Below are 17,251 nucleotides of genomic sequence, written 5' to 3'. Positions count from 1 at the left end.
ATATTATATATATATATATATATATATATATATATAGAATCTGGCTGCAGCCTATGGACTACGTCTACGCCCTGATAAATGCAAGCAGATGTGGATCTCTTCGAGACCTCGAACGGGAATCAGGGTGGACGGACAGCCGATAGGATTGTCGATGAGTTCTGTTACCTGGGCTATATGCTGAAGAACAACTGCAGCTACGAGAGAGATGTTCATCAAAGATGTGCTAAGGCCACTTCTGCATTTAACTCCTCAACGAAATGCTTGTGGTCGGCCCCCATCACCAACGAAGTCGAGCTGCGAGTCTACCTATCTGCAATTCGCCCCATCATGATGTACGGATTGGAGACTTGGGCAGCACCATCTACAGTGAAGGAGAGGCTTGATTGCACGGAACGAAAGCTGCTTAGACGGCTACTTGGCTACTCTTGGCCTAGGGTATGCCCACTTGGAAGATACCAACATCTTGCACCGCCATCGAAAGTGGCTAAAGTATATCGTCTTAGCTCCTTTGGTCATATATTAAGGAGACGGGCAGATCGCCCTGTTTAACGTGTTCTGAGGAGTTTGTCGGGTTCGAGCTGGAAGAAGCCACTTGGCCGAAAACGGCAGTTCTGGACTGAGGTAGTGAAAGAGGACCTGAGGACATTCGGCGTGTATAGGCAGTTCAGGCGAGACGTAAGGTTTCCCAGAATATGGAACAGCGACGAATGGATTGATTCTGTGCAAGCTCTCGCAGAAGATCGAGAAGGTTGGGCAGAGCTGTGTTCAAGTACGGCTCACCTCGGCGAGGATGCAGGCAATCGCATCAGGTGATGACATCAGCCCGCCGATTGAGTCAATTAAGTCATTGTCTAATTCTTCTAATTCACCTCTTTTCTGGGCAACTTGCACAGTCGGTAAGGGATCTTTGGATTGGAGGTTCAACGGTTCAACATCGGCTTAGGACTAACAAAACCTCTCTTCCCTACGCATTTGTAGTAGGGTCACAATGACATGAAGCACGATGCGATTGCGTACTCAGCTTCTCTCGAGGCGGTGCGGTGGAGCGTAGCGGAGAGGGAATCTGGAATAAAACCTATAAACCTACTTAAGCGATGGCGCCGGCGGTCGCGTTGCGGCAGACTGGCTCTATGCAAGTTCTGCTGTATCTTAGGCTCCATCACACGCATGAACAGAGTCCGTTGTCAGTAGCATTTCTTTTGAACTCGCCGCAAAGATAATACAGATTTTCAAGCTCTATCAAACCAGTGGAGAGAATCTTTCTTTCACTAATTGTGAAAACTCCACAGTTGAGGCAATTGTTTGTTCTCTTCGAATCTACGCCAGCTTACTTGCTACTAAAGATCTTAGAAGGTTCCCTCTAAAACTAGTATACAAGCATAGTCAGCAATATAACCTTGCTTACATGTGTGCTCTCGGAAGACTTTGGAAAAATGAAACTTTGGAAAAGACACCGTTGCTTGGAACCAACTGAACTAATTGCTTTCGTAAACACAACACAGAAGAGTTTCAACGCTAAAGAGTTTTCGGGAGCATTTTTGCTCGGTAAGGGAAAACCTCAAATCTCTGAGACCCTTCTTCTCTCCCGTCTGTTTTCATGAATCTAAATTTTCATGATTAGGTTTAATGAATGTTCATAAATCGTACGGCTTAACTGGTGCTCAACGTTGAAATCGTAACACTGATTAATTTATTTAGCACTTTTCGCAAGGTCTTTCAAATATAATCTGATAGCCACTTAAAATAAGCTCTCTGAGATTCTCGAGCCTTATATTTAGGTTAACGTCTGACCTCCATTCAATTTGTTTTGAAGATGGGTCATCCTCGCATCATATATCGCAAGAGACATATTTGTACATAGAAAAATGATATGCATAGCCATTCAGCATTTATTATTCAGCACAATTCAAATTCACATATTTTTGAGAAGACAGACAAAAAAAAACGCAAGAAAAAAAGGTATTTCTAACAGCGAGATTGAATAGATGACTGCAAGCATATGATCATTGGATTGAACTGTGCAAGCTGTAAGTTGGAACACTTACTGAAGTCTCTGCCAAACTCGAGCCCATGTTAGGCCATGTCATAATGTCATGTTCTAATCAACAGGGTCAGCTTTACACATATTTCCAAAAGAACAGAAAGAAGAAAGAAGAAAAACAGTCAACGATGCTGTATATAAGACAGGTATTTAATAGACATCTGTGGTCACAGTAGAGGAGGTACTTCTAGAAACAACAGCTTAAATTTAATTAATTAAATAATTAATTTAATATTAACTTAATATTTATCTATTAATTTAAATTAAAACGAATCCGCGATATGGCTTTAGCTAAGGCTTCTAACGCCGCCAATCCAGGATGCTGCCACGCCACCGCCGGCGCAGGCGTTTAAAGGCATCACCCCACGAATCTGAGGTGGTACGAATTTCAGGTGGAGTATTCGTATACGGGATCGTAGATTATGGAGGGGTTGGTGATTTCTAATTGACGAAAAAAAAAACGGTCCGCAAGATGCGGCGTGTGCACAGGGCTGGCGCGCTCCAATCGAACTCCCTGTAGAAAGTAGCGCGCCGGAACGCTCGAAGCCGTATCTTCCGAGCCATTTTTTGCGGCAATTAGCAAGAAATGGACGGAATCACCCATATCAGTAACTGAGATTAGAAAGAAGAAAACAAGCTGATACCTGCACTTATTTGCCATATTAGCAACAATTGATTAATGATTATTCTGGAGCGATAAGAGGTGCCGCTGCGTCTGCACGATCCATAGGAGGGTTGAAGCCTACCAACGCATTCAGACCTCCGGGGTCGATAAAGTGGTACTAGACTTGTCTGGAAGGATAAAAACGCTGACTTAATACATCGGCTAGCCACCGCATTGTATATATATTATATACCAGTCTGAACGTCCGGCTAAAGCCGGACTTCAGACTTTCTGTGGAGTTTGCTTCGCTCGCCTTCACTGATGAACGAAAATTAATATTAGTGCCGTTTTCTACGAAATTGGACTTGTGCATCTCCAACAATCTTTCTTCCTTTTTTATATTATAACTAAGGGCGAAACATTTCATAGACATCTTCCTAAACGCGTCAGTTCTACATTTTGAGAACATTCGAACTTCAGCTTCAAACACTCCTTATCAATATATTATAGACAAAATTTAAAAGTATCACGCGAAATATGGGTTTTCCTCCTCTGTTCTATAAACAGTTATCAAAGAATGACGTTTCGGGATAAAATTACGTGAAAGACATCATCCTACTGATAAAGATAACGTTCCACGTCAGATCACATAAACATCTTGCCACTATTTAAGCACCCGTTTGCATGCGGGTTTCCACTTTCTGAGAGCGGCATGCTACCAACTTGAGGCGAACGAAGAAGGAGATGGACACGCGGAGGAGTCATATAGGGTGTAAAGCAAAGCGATACAGTGGCCACGGCTATGAAATGGCTGCAACCATCTATATTTTGCGTCATGCACACGAAGTTATTGCGCACTATTTCGACGCCAGGTGGACCTGTCGCACCCCCTTCTATAGGGATCTGACACCTGTGGACCCGTCGCACCCCCTTCTATAGGAATCTGTCGCCGGTGGACCCGTCGCACCCCCTTCTATTGGTATCTGGCGCCGGTGGACCCGTCGCACCTGCTTCTCTAGGTATCTGTCGCCGGTGGACCCGTCGCACCCCCTTCTATTGGTATCTGGCGCCGGTGGACCCGTCGCACCTGCTTCTATAGGTATCTGTCGCCGGTGGACCCGTCGCACCCCCTTCTATAGGTATCTGACGCCGGTGGACCCGTCGCACTCCTTTTTCTGGACATCTGGCGCCGGCGCAGCAATCGACGCCGGTGGACCCGTCGCACTCTTTTTCTGGACATCTGGCGCCGGCGCAGCAATCTGACGCCGGTGGACCCGTCGCACTCCTTTTTCTGGACATCTGACGCCGGCGCAGCAATCTGACGCCGGTGGACCCGTCGCACTCCTTTTTCTGGACATCTGGCGCCGGCGCAGCAATCTGACGCCGGTGGACCCGTCGCACCTGCTTCTATAGGAATCTGTCGCCGGTGGACCCGTCGCACCCCCTTCTATTGGTATCTGGCGCCGGTGGACCCGTCGCACCTGCTTCTATAGGTATCTGTCGCCGGTGGACCCGTCGCACCCTTCTATAGGTATCTGACGCCGGTGGACCCGTCGCACTCCTTTTCTGGACATCTGGCGCCGGCGCAGCAATCGACGCCGGTGGACCCGTCGCACTCCTTTTTCTGGACATCTGGCGCCGGCGCAGCAATCTGACGCCGGTGGACCCGTCGCACCTGCTTCTATAGGAATCTGTCGCCGGTGGACCCGTCGCACCCCCTTCTATTGGTATCTGGCGCCGGTGGACCCGTCGCACCCCCTTCTATAGGTATCCGACGTCGTGGGACCCGTCGCACCCCCTTCTATAGGTATCGGACGCCGGTGGACCCCTTCACACCTCATTTTATAGCTTCCTAGCTTCGAAGCATTAACTCGACGCCGGTGGACCCGTCGCACCCCTCATTTTGAATTTCGTGACTCCAAACCTTTCATCCCTCCGGGGCCGATAAATTGGTACCAGGCTTATCTGGGAGAAAAAAGATACTGACTTGATCATCGGGTGGCCCCTCTAACAATCTTCCTTCATCTTTTTTTTAATATAAATAAAGGCGAAGATTTCATAGTCTTCTTTCTAAACGCGTCAGTTCTGCATTTGGAGAACATTCGAACTTCAGCTTCAAACACTCCTTACCAATATATTATAGACAAAATCTAAAAGCATTACTCGAAATATGGGTTTTCCTCCTGTTTTCCCCCAAACGTTATCAAACAATGATGTTTGAGCATAAAATGACGTAAAAGACATATAAAGATAACGTTCTACGTCAGATCATGTAACCTGTTCGTTCTATTTAAGCAGCCGTTTGCTTGGGTGTTTCCACTTTCTGAAGAAAGCGTGTTGCTAACATGAGGAAAATGTGCAAGGAAATAGACGCGCGAAGAAGTCATAAGGTCATAAAGGTCATAAAGGCACACACACACACACACACACACACACACACACACACACACACACACACACACACACACACACACACACACACACACACACACACACACACACACACACACACACACACACACACACACACACACACACACACACACACACACACACACACACACACACACACACACACACACACACACACACACACACACACACACACACACACACACACACACACACACACACACACACACACACACACACACACACACACACACACACACACACACACACACACACACACACACACACACACACACACACACACACACACACACACACACACACACACACACACACACACACACACACACACACACACACACACACACACACACACACACACACACACACACACACACACACACACACACACACACACACACACACACACACACACACACACACACACACACACACACACACACACACACACACACACACACACACACACACACACACACACACACACACACACACACACACACACACACACACACACACACACACACACACACACACACACACACACACACACACACACACACACACACACACACACACACACACACACACACACACACACACACACACACACACACACACACACACACACACACACACACACACACACACACACACACACACACACACACACACACACACACACACACACACACACACACACACACACACACACACACACACACACACACACACAACACACACACACAACACACACACCACACACAACACACACACACACACACACACACACACACACACACACACACGTGACAGAATAAGCCCGTTATTATATAGTAGATTGTAAGTCATTGTATAGGCCAGTTACACGTTCGTAAACCTTAAACGATTCTGAATTGAATTGCACGTGGTGGAGCATCCCAAGCGGATTAGTTAGCGCCAGATACTTTGTCCTTTATCCTTTAATGATTATTCAAGATTCACGGAAGCGATCTGTGGTCAAGGAGGCGCTTAATTTCATCCGAGCTCGCACATGTCTTGAATTCACTGAGAGTGCAACAGCTACGAATCGAATACGGGTATTTAACGGAGCTGGATGTTACGCAACGATTGGTATGGTAGGAGGTGTACAGGACCTGTCGATGGGAAATGGATGTGAAGCGGTAACTGATTTCCTTATTATCGTATACTCTGTATTGAAAGGGATCTGGTTATTTCCACAGGTCGGCATTGCTGCTCATGAATTTGCTCATGCGCTCGGAATATGGCACATGCAAATGAGAAATGATCGAGACAATTTCGTCCAAGTTGATTTATCATCAGTACCGGTAAATAACGGGTTCCTCACAGTTTCAAAATAACAAAAAGAAGAAACGTTTCTTGAAAATTCTCGAAACATTTTGGATAAAGATTTATGTATTTATAGGCCAATATGCTACATAACTACATCAAACTTCCTCCTAGCCGCACTATAAACTACACACCATATGAATATGGAAGTTACATGCACTATGATGCCAGATCGTGAGTATTCTTCTTTCAAAAATTTAACCCTTCCTGCCGCCTTCTACTGCATATGACTAACAACAAATGAAAAAAGAACGATGAACTAAAGTCGGAAGTTAGTTATGTCTCCCTACCGAAAATAGATGATGGTGACACTCTGAAAAAATATCCAGAAAAAGAAGTTAGCAGGCAAATGTAATCTATGTTGGGAAACAGCCTTCGAATGAGAATATGACTAACAACAAATGAAAAAAGAACGATGAAGTAAGTAACTGTAAAAGTTGTAAAATTTCTTTTCTCAAGCGACAGTAATATGTAAGCAGTTAACGAAAAAGTTTTAAGCCAAAACGAGCCATAACGCCGTAACGCCATTTTAAGCCAAAACGATAACTACAGCTAAGCATATGTTTCTTGGTAGCGCTTCTTCTTGGTAACAAAAATTTGAAGTCAGTTCAACCAATTGCGCACAATTCGCCTTCTACTGCATCAGCGCAGAGAGTGTTGTGCACGTCTTAAACAGACGAAAGCTGTGCGTTGCGACAGACACGCCGCATTGGCCTAGTAGAACATATTGTACCCAATTATAAATTCACATTTTTCCACAATAAATTTGAGACAACAGTGCAGGTTTGCCGTAACAGTGGTTTACCGTCAACAGGTTTGCTACTCGTGGAAACTCACTCATCCCTCGCGATTCTTCATATCTCCGGACAATTGGTTCTCGAGTGATCTCTTTCTACGATATCAAAACAATCAATAACCATTATAAGTGCAACGGTACATATTCTATTCTATTATTCTACCCGTAGTTAGTATTAAGTTCCCGCTCGACATGATTTCCTTCGAAATCGACATTTGTTCTAGCTCGTTGTGCATCTGGCTCAACTCTATGTTTGAACAATGGTGAACCAAATCCTAGAAATTGTGAAGTTTGCAACTGTCCAGCCGGATATGGCGGAGCTCTCTGCAATCAGCGCGTGAGTTCGATAAATCGATTAAGTCAGGGGTTAGAAGGTGGGAAAACATGGAGAGCAAACATTGTATACTAGGAAATATGCAGTGACATTTTAATTTTTCCATTCTCTTCGCCAAGTTACAATGAAAGAGAAGTAGAGGACACAACTCAAGGATTTATCCTTGCCTACACCAAAAGAAACCATATGTAAGTTGATCATCTATTCTTTTTCAGCCCTTCGGTTGCGGCGAAGTGTTGACAGCTTCCGATCGCTGGCAAGTGAAACAGTTCACATTCGGTGATGCTGCGGTACGAGCTGTTCGAGACACTTTCACGGAATGTAATCATTGGATAGAGGTAGATAAGGGCGGACTATCCTAACATAAATGTGCAACCAGCAGGATACTCCTCCGATGCTTTCGCTTTGCAAAACAGCGTGACGGATATGGAGCAGAATTCTGTGGGATTTCTGTTCTATTTGGGGCCATAGTGACCGACGCCACTAAAAATAAACAATAAGGATGTTATATCGCAGTACAACTCAAAGAGTATAAGTGCTGCTCTAATGTTCTTTTCTGTAAGAGAATAAGAGACAGATAGCAAAAAATAAAGATGTTTAATTTTTCTGCTATGATGCTTAAAGCTGCCGGTGGAATAATTGAGATCAACAACACATTACTTTATATCATCACTATTTCTTTTCCTTTTTTTCGAAACGATGACTTCTGGGATCGCTTCTCGGAAGTGTTTCCAAAAAAAGATTAGCATAGACTTAATTTTTCTCTGTAGTCATCATTAACGACACTTCTGTTTCGTTTTAATGAACTCAGTGATTGCAGGCTCCTGCCGGTAAGCGTATACAGATCCGCATCACATCGCTACAAAATTCACAATGTCATAACGGATGCACTTTGAATGCTATTGAACCAAAAATCAGGAGCGATAAAACGGTTACGAATCCCAGGTAAATCGTCTAGTTGCTTTTTGCTTTGTTGCATTTTAAAAGTTTTTTCTTCTGAAATTACAGGATATGTTGTACAGAATCGTTGAACGAAGTGCTTACCAGCAGCCTCAACCCTACACCAATAATCTCGTACAACAGATTTCTCACATCTACATTCACATTTCATTATAGATTTATATAATTAAAGAGTCATATGTTATGTTGATATGCTGATGCTATGTTGTTAACATGAGCTACAAGATTCTCGCTAATAATAATGTTTTTTTGCGATCGAAATTGGATTTCTTTCGAAAGGACTGGTATTATGTGGAATCAAAAGTTATGGAAAACCAGTATTCCCACCTATTTTATGACTGCCCATGTCCGACTGTCTTTGAATCTCGGCATGTTGAAACGAAGTTTTTAATTGATTTCCTTGAGCTGTAGCCAAAATTGGTATTGATCGCCTTTATTAAACAACGGCTAACGTTTCGGCGTTATCGCCTTCGTCAGAGACTGGAAAGTTCAAAGCCATTAGTGATTTATCCCCTCAAGTGCCTCATCATCCCCATCACTGAAAGCATCCAAACGGTAGGCAAACTCAAACAGCAACACATTGGCTAGTACTTACCTCACTAGCTAGACTTTTAACGCAGCAGACCACCACGTACCACGAGTCACAAGGGTTTTTATATAGGGACCTCACGGCCCGCCCGTAGATCAAATTCCGCATAGGTCTTGATGTAGGGATAACTCGTTTGTGATAGCAATACACTCATCCTTCTTGTTCATTTTTGGACTTTTGGCGGTTATCCAAAAGGCCTCTAGAGTTTTGCGTGCTGTGATCTCAGACTCGTAGGATAATATACGAACTTCTACCTCCACTTCGGAGTTTGGATGACATATTCTACGGTGTGATCCAAGTGGGGTGAAGGTTCTAGATTTTTCGAGTCCATCTAGATGCTCCTTGACCCTTATACACAGTGGACGTCCCGTTTCCCCTATGTACTCGTCCTAAGGCGATAACGCCGAAACGTTAGCCGTTGTTTAATAAAGGCGATCAATACCAATCTTGGCTTCAGCTCAAGGAAATCAATTAAAAACTTATTTTATGACTATTTTGAAAAACTGCAGTGCCAAGCGAGTTCGACATTAAGCATCCGAAATTTTTAGCACCATATATAAATTTCGCATGACATTTGCATGATGTGTGCACGTGTTTCTCATGCTCATGATGTGTGGAGCGAATGAGTTTTCCATGGAATGAACGGGTTTTGCGCAGTTCCAACAGTCATTTCCCGGTATCAATCTGGAAGACCTTTTGTCATGGAGATCTTTCTATGCTATATCGGTACACTGTAGACCGCGTTATGCATGGCTTTGTGCATATCGTTTCGATCTCCGACAGATGTAACTTGAAGGAGGACGGTCTCCATTTTTCCGCACATAAAACGAAGAAACTTATTAAATGTACGAATGAACCAGGAGAAGAAGACGTCGAAAAATTTAGGAGATTATAAACCAAAAAGGAAGAATTTGATAAAGTTAGGAGAAGAACTCGAGAAACCTCCAGGAATTTCGAAAGCAACATTCAAGTCTTCGTCCTTCCAAGACAAAACTGTACAAAAATAAATGCGATTGTCTACTACGAAGAAAAAGCAAACGACCATGAAACTCTTTGTTTTACCAAAGCACATTTTAGGTTACATTTTCTTTTAAAGAAGACCGTAACTTCCTGACGAGCATCACTCCACGAAAAGAACAAGTTGTCAGAATCAGTGCCCGAGTTTCATGCAAAACTCAACTCCGGGGAGCACTTCGAAGTAAAAAAAAAACTATCGTTGGACCTATGTGAGACGGCCAGGTGTGCGTCAAAACTAGAACTCCTATCAATATGAGGATTCCGCATTAGATGAAGGCTGTTAAACCTCCACTTACATCTAGGAATACATTAAACGGACATTAAACGAATCGTGGTGATACAGTTTTGCCTTGATGATTATGGGATCATGAGATCAGAGGATTCATGAGGACCTATATTTTCTGGAAGGTACAACTTTATTTAACGCACAACTCGTTTTCTGCAGTCTATGGATGTAAACCGATCTCTAGCTGTCATTTATGTTCTTGTGAGGGCCTCACTCATTGCCAAGATATGTGCGTTATTCTTGAAAATGACATCCAAGTGTCTTAATTAATCAAGATACTGATTTACTGTTGGTTTCTGAAATTTCGTTTCTGGAATCCACTTTCGTCGAAGCCATTTAGGTGTTATATCAGTGTTCCTAACGCAAAATGTATCAAACAGTGGTTTGCTTCACATTTTTTTTGAACTCTTAAACGGTGAAGTTCTTGCGTTAGACTGATTTTGGTAACCGAAACAGACGTAGTTTGCGAATTCCTGCGACCTTACTCTTCCCGAATTTTTTGTTCTTCTCAGGACTCTCTGAGGACTTATATATGATACTCTACGACACTGATATTATGGTCAAGAAGTTATTGGTAGAGTGATCATTGCGCGAAAAACTTGGATAACTCATGCCTTGCCCTTATATTTCAGATTTCAATCATAAAAACGATAATTTGTGAAACGAGAACAATACCGCCAAAAATTACAACTTTTACGTTCCTGCAACTGATGTGTGGCAAGAATTTGAAGAGATTTGCACGTATTTAGATTCTTTTCAGCGCCAAACTTGCCGAATACCAACTAATCTTGGGATTCGATGACAAACCAATTTTGCACTCACTTATCTCTCATAAAATTGTTTTATAGGAACATTTATGTGAAACTGTAAATTCGAAAATTCTTATTAGGTTCTTATATACATGAAAAAATAGCAGATTCTCTGAAAGATAGGAAGAAAATTGGTCGTTCTGATCGGTGTATAGATTAATTTAAATTCTGAAATTCTATCCGAGCAGTGTTGGTTGAGCGCAAGTGACACCAGTCCATCCAAGATTGCAGAAACAGGTGAATGATTTCACTGTACCAACGCATATTCCATTACCGGTGCAATGAATTAACGGATTACAAAGCGGTTCTGGAATGAGAGCTCTTTTCATGGGACGATATCTTAAAGGAAGGGTGTACGGAGCTTCTCAAGCTTACCAAGTTCACAACGGAGTCCGAGAAATCCAGGTGCACAAATACAAAGTGGCGCCAATTTTGAACCAATACAAATTCCATTGCCGCTACAATCTTTCGTCTCACATATGGCTCCTTCGAATCCGGGCAGGATACCTAATAGACACGCATACTATTTATAGTTTAAAAAATGATTTCTGCACATCGCTACCGGTTAGTTGCCCTCCTATAACTAGGAAATAACTTTGCAGCATGCAGTTTTTAGAAAAATTTTCCAGGAAACGGTACTTACTTAATGTTAAAGTTATTGTTAAAACTCTGTCAGAGGCATTTGACCAGGACGGAAATTCCATCAGATTATCTTATCAAAACAGAAGCTTTATACCTCCAATAATTTATAAATTTGACAATCTTGGGCAGTTTTATTGCTTTTTTCTCTGCACTTTCTCACATGTCTACCAATTCCTTTCGCTATACAACACGACACATGAGCATTTCTGTGTGGGTTCTTTGCATCAACAATTACTCTCTTTGAGCTCAAATGCTTTTTTCACTCACCTACTCTTTCCTGACACCTGTCTCCTGTATATCCAAGATTACATATGCAGCTGAACTGATTCTTTGTACCAATACATAAGCCAGCCGAGTTACAGTCCGATGATTCACACATGGTGCCGGATACTAAAGCCAGAAATCTCTGTGCTACTATCGAAACTCTTAAGATTTGAAAATTTTCTTACTAGTTTCACATCGTTCTCCGGAATATCCGAGATGGCATGCACAAGTGAATTTCTCCTTTGTACCAAGGCAAAGACCATTTGAATTACAATCACGTGGGTCACAGAGTGTAAATGGAGCTGTAATGTCTCTTTTTTTTCGGATAGTAAGATTTTGTAGATGAAAATAATGCTAGTGGAGTTCTTCAGGCGCAGACTTCCTAGAATTTTTTTTCATAGGAATTCCATAAATCCTTACTCTGTTCACAACGACTTCCAGTGTATCCCAATTGACAAGCGCATACAAATGAGTTTTTAGTTCCGAGACATATTCCCTTGTTGTTACAGTCGCTTGGAGAACACGTTGTTATCGGGGCACTAGGATCAGTGTTTGCTGGAAAACTCGTACTTGCATTCGATAATCACTGGACTTTAAGGCAAAAAGGAAGTTGGAAAACGAGAAAGTTCGAGAAGATTGGATAAGAACTCACTAAGACTGGCGACTGTTTTCTCGCAGTACTTTCCGATTCGCCCGAGATTACATATACAAAACGGTAGCTGTTTGGTGCCGATACAGACACCTTGATTGTTGCAATCGGCTGCGTTGCAAGCATCCGGAAGAGTGGGTAAGAGAGCATTGGAACCTGAAGAGTGTTTGTGTTGCTAGAAGTTTGTTCTAATTATTTACTGGTTTTTATTATTCGCATATTCATTTCCTTTTTGTTTATCTCTATATAACACAGCCGTCTTAGTGCTGAAGAAATTTCGAATCGTTCGCAACTAAAGGTAACGTAGAAGGAGAAAAGCATATGTGCATCCATTTGCTCTGTCCGAATCGAACGCACGTGACAGTCTTACGGGTAAACATAAGTGCAAGCACCCTCAGGCAAAACTGTTTGTTTCCTAATCTCTTAACCAAAAATAACTGTTTTGTTTAAAGTTTTGAAACTTGTAGGATGGTAGAGTGCAGATATTTAACAATAATTGTTTCATTTCATTCATTTCATAGCAAGAGTAAACCACATGAAATCATCTGGATTTGCCCACCTTCAATTTTGTGCTGACATAGTTCTCCTTCATATCCTAGAAAGCAGGAACAGCTGAAGTCGTCCTTAGTGCCTAGAATTAAGGACAATTGTTGCCTCATGTAATATCTCCAGTCCAAAAAAGCTGCAGATTCGTGTAAATCCTGAACTAGAACCAGATCTCACCTATACATAGTCCATTCCCACTGCAACCAACCATGGAATCACATAGAGCTTGAGAATCGAGACCTAGATTCCCACAACTTTTATTTTCGTTTTTGCGTTTTTCACGGGTTTATTACAATAAAAACTACGTTCACAAGAAATATTATAAAATTTATAGTAGAAACTTCCTTTCACGAGAAATCCAAAGAAATCCCCTCTCAAAAATGGTCTCGCTGGAAATGTCGCAATTGCACCGCGGTTTCGTGTACAAATAAGCAAGTGGCCCATCTATCACTTCAATTGAAAAAAATCCTATCTATTGAGCCTCTTTGTCCGTGATAAAAACACCAATTTTGCGCAAACTTTTCAGGATCGCCTGCTCATACACCTGATTGGTTGGATCGACCTTAAATACTAAATACCGCAAAAGTGGGATCGCTGGTATTTTTCCACAGAGGCGGACCAGGCTGTCCTAATTAAAATTAATTTCCTGAAAATGAGGTAGAAAACGGCCATGAAGATCGAATATTTGTGCCACCCTTATAACGCCCTACCTCTGTCCAGGTGCCGCTTTCTGCCGGCACATACACAAAGATGGCACTCATGTGGCGATTTTAAGTCGGGTCCTTTTAAAATTGATTTTTTCGCTTGAGGTTTTTCGTTCTTAAGTGGTTGTAAAACTTTGGATAGTGTAAAATATACCATGTTCACATTTCATTCCAATGTATCCCACATCACACATACAGATGGGAAGCGCTTTCAATCCGACACAGGTGCCGTGGTTGCTGCATTCCTGTCTTGTACAGATCTGAAAAGTGCAATGCATCAATACAGTCAGAGTGTGCTGTTCTAATTCAACACCTACATTCTACACCTTACACTTCATTGTGGGCTAGTAAGGAATAGTTTGAAGCTCAAACTATTCTGCTCACTTGTTCGCACAGCACTTTTGCCATATCACAAAAAGTTAAATCGAAGTGAAAGTTAAGTTGAGCTAAGTTAGACGATCTTTTGGGTACTACTGAGAAGACACAGCTACCGAAAATGACAAATGGAGTGTCTGCAAAAAACTCGATATTTCCCATTCCATAGTGAACCCTTCAATTGCTTTAGTGAAGAAGCAGCTGAGCAGCGTGGGAAACATGAGCACAGAAGAAAGGAGAACAAGGTTCATTTCTGGACCTTATCGTACGAACTGTGTCCGGATTTTTGCTAAATTCGTAAAATAATTACAAGAAATAATAAGGCAAATAGTCAACGACACTGTGATCCTAGTCAGTATTGTAGCACCTTATGGTCTCTATTTGGCAATGTTTTTGTTTAAGCAACTTGGGTAAGAATCTTTTTCTGAGTTTCGTTTTATACTTTCAAAACATCCGACCGTACCATTACAATTGAAATAACATATACATCATGATATCCCGTTATTATATATCATGATATATATATATATATCATGATATATAATAACGAGCTTAGTCCGTGTGTGTGTGTGTGTGTGTGTGTGTGTGTGTGTGTGTGTGTGTGTGTGTGTGTGTGTGTGTGTGTGTGTGTGTGTGTGTGTGTGTGTGTGTGTGTGTGTGTGTGTGTGTGTGTGTGTGTGTGTGTGTGTGTGTGTGTGTGTGTGTGTGTGTGTGTGTGTGTGTGTGTGTGTGTGTGTGTGTGTGTGTGTGTGTGTGTGTGTGTGTGTGTGTGTGTGTGTGTGTGTGTGTGTGTGTGTGTGTGTGTGTGTGTGTGTGTGTGTGTGTGTGTGTGTGTGTGTGTGTGTGTGTGTGTGTGTGTGTGTGTGTGTGTGTGTGTGTGTGTGTGTGTGTGTGTGTGTGTGTGTGTGTGTGTGTGTGTGTGTGTGTGTGTGTGTGTGTGTGTGTGTGTGTGTGTGTGTGTGTGTGTGTGTGTGTGTGTGTGTGTGTGTGTGTGTGTGTGTGTGTGTGTGTGTGTGTGTGTGTGTGTGTGTGTGTGTGTGTGTGTGTGTGTGTGTGTGTGTGTGTGTGTGTTTTTCACGAAATTCGAAAAAGGGGGTGCGACGGGTCCACGCGGCATCGGATTGGTGGGCCGGTGCCAGATAACTACAAAATGGGGTGAGACGGGTCCCGCGGCATCGAAATGGTGCGCAATAACTTTGTGTGTATGTTGCAAAAGTAAATGGGATGTTTCATAGCCGCGGCCACAGGGCGCGTTGCTTTTCACCTTTATGACTCCTTCGCGCGTCTATTTCCTTGCACATTTTCCTCATGTTAGCAACACGCTTTCTTCAGAAAGTGGAAACACCCAAGCAAACGGCTGCTTAAATAGAACGAACAGGTTACATGATCTGACGTAAAACGTTATCTTTGTATGTCTCTTACGTCATTTTATGCTCAAACATCATTGTTTGATAACGGGAATTTGGGGGGAAACAGGAGGAAAACCCATATTTCGAGTAATGCTTTTAGATTTTGTCTATAATATATTGGTAAGGAGTGTTTGAAGCTGAAGTTCGAATGTTCTCCAAATGCAGAACTGACGCGTTTAGAAAGAAGACTATGAAATCTTTCGCCTTTATTTATATTAAAAAAAAGATGAAGGAAGATTGTTAGAGGGGCCACCCGATGATCAAGTCAGTATCTTTTTTCTCCCAGATAAGCCTGGTACCAATTTATCGGCCCCGGAGGGATGAAAGGTTTGGCTTGCTCTGGTCCAGTTTCGAACCCTCGACGGTGTGGCTACAACGGATCTCTAACCGACTGCCCCACACCCGTCCCATGTCTGTATAATAACGCGCTTAGTCCGTGGGTGTGTGTGTATGTGTGTGTGTGCGTCTCTGTGTGTGTGTCTGTGTCTCTGTGTCACGAAAATACTCCATAATGATGCAAAACTTTGCACCGGTGTGGTGCCGAACCATCGCCATTCATCTGATAGGCGCTTTACCTTTCCACCGTCGTCCAAAGATATGTTTTTATGCATGTTGGATTTGATAGGCCAAGTTAGTTTCTGTCATACGTTAGTGAAGGTAAATAAACTTTCATTTGAATGTACACTTTGCAATTGGTGCGCGGGAGCTCCAACGCGGTAAAATACGGTGAGATGGATTCCGCGGCGTCGAATGCGTGACCAAGAGTCAGATAGCTATAAAATGGGGTGGGACGAGTCTCACTGCGTCGGATTGGTGCGCCGAAGCTACAAAGCTATAAAATAGGATGTGACGGGTCCAGCTGCGTAGCCAGCAGACGTTCACGTGGTCTGACGTAGAGGTTTATCTTCATCACTACGACTGCCCGCACACCTCACAGCTGCGCGGACGGTGCCCCCGCGGGGCTGTGAACTCTGCGGGCAGCCTACAATGATGATATTCACGTCATTTCATGTTAGCACATCATTTTGTGCTAATAGTTGAGAGCGGAAGAAAATCGTACTTGGAATAATGTTCCCAAATTGTGGATATTTAAGAGAAACATAGATGTAAAGTTAAGTTTGATTGCTCTCCAAATGTAGTACTGATACGTTTGGGAAGAAAATCATGGAATTTCTCATCTATGCCTAAATTTTTGAGGAAAAAAATTGAAAAAGTAGATAGAGTAATTGATTTAAGAGAAAAACAATTATAATTTTACAAAAAAAGTCACTACTGTTATTTCTTATTGATCGGTGAAGGCGAGAGAAGCGAACACTGCAAAAGCCTGAAGTTCGGCTTTAGCCGGACTGGCTGATATATATATATATATATATGTATATATATATATATATGTATATATATATATATATGTATTTGAAGGGATTTTTTTAGTGCAGTGCTTCT

General features: G+C 42.6%; 4 protein-coding genes across 5 annotated transcripts; 2 read left to right on the top strand and 2 right to left on the bottom strand.

The window, feature by feature from the left end:
• Positions 1 to 78: 78 nt before the first annotated feature.
• RB195_002025 (uncharacterized protein) lies at positions 79 to 549 on the top strand (the record flags this gene model as incomplete). Its single annotated transcript, XM_064199082.1, has 1 exon — positions 79 to 549. The coding sequence occupies one exon, from the start codon at positions 79 to 81 to the stop codon at positions 547 to 549; it is 471 nt and encodes a 156-aa protein (XP_064054963.1).
• A 2,175-nt stretch (positions 550 to 2,724) lies between these two features.
• RB195_002024 (uncharacterized protein) lies at positions 2,725 to 3,114 on the bottom strand (the record flags this gene model as incomplete). Its single annotated transcript, XM_064199081.1, has 2 exons — positions 2,725 to 2,823; positions 2,899 to 3,114. The coding sequence occupies 2 exons, from the start codon at positions 3,112 to 3,114 to the stop codon at positions 2,725 to 2,727; spliced, it is 315 nt and encodes a 104-aa protein (XP_064054962.1).
• A 2,929-nt stretch (positions 3,115 to 6,043) lies between these two features.
• RB195_002023 (uncharacterized protein) lies at positions 6,044 to 8,674 on the top strand (the record flags this gene model as incomplete). Of its 2 annotated transcripts, XM_064199079.1 has the most annotated exons (8): positions 6,044 to 6,241; positions 6,302 to 6,406; positions 6,505 to 6,602; positions 7,243 to 7,361; positions 7,449 to 7,561; positions 7,774 to 7,896; positions 8,379 to 8,503; positions 8,581 to 8,674. In XM_064199079.1, the coding sequence occupies 8 exons, from the start codon at positions 6,044 to 6,046 to the stop codon at positions 8,672 to 8,674; spliced, it is 975 nt and encodes a 324-aa protein (XP_064054960.1). The 2 variants fall into 2 exon arrangements, with proteins under 2 accessions (XP_064054960.1, XP_064054961.1); XM_064199080.1 differs by lacking the exons at positions 8,379 to 8,503; positions 8,581 to 8,674 and having other exon boundaries at positions 7,774 to 7,920.
• Positions 8,675 to 11,395: 2,721 nt separating this feature from the next.
• RB195_002022 (uncharacterized protein) lies at positions 11,396 to 14,432 on the bottom strand (the record flags this gene model as incomplete). The annotated part of the gene is made up of 10 exons (XM_064199078.1): positions 11,396 to 11,526; positions 11,595 to 11,726; positions 12,129 to 12,251; positions 12,311 to 12,427; positions 12,546 to 12,680; positions 12,778 to 12,930; positions 13,334 to 13,405; positions 13,498 to 13,560; positions 14,179 to 14,284; positions 14,409 to 14,432. The coding sequence occupies 10 exons, from the start codon at positions 14,430 to 14,432 to the stop codon at positions 11,396 to 11,398; spliced, it is 1,056 nt and encodes a 351-aa protein (XP_064054959.1).
• Between the last annotated feature and the right edge of the window lie 2,819 nt (positions 14,433 to 17,251).

The sequence above is a fragment of the Necator americanus genome, chromosome IV, assembly GCF_031761385.1.
Source record: "Necator americanus strain Aroian chromosome IV, whole genome shotgun sequence".
Taxonomy (NCBI): Eukaryota; Metazoa; Nematoda; class Chromadorea; order Rhabditida; family Ancylostomatidae; genus Necator; species Necator americanus.
Note: the sequence above shows the minus strand (reverse complement) of the source record. Positions and strands in the feature narration are given on the sequence as shown.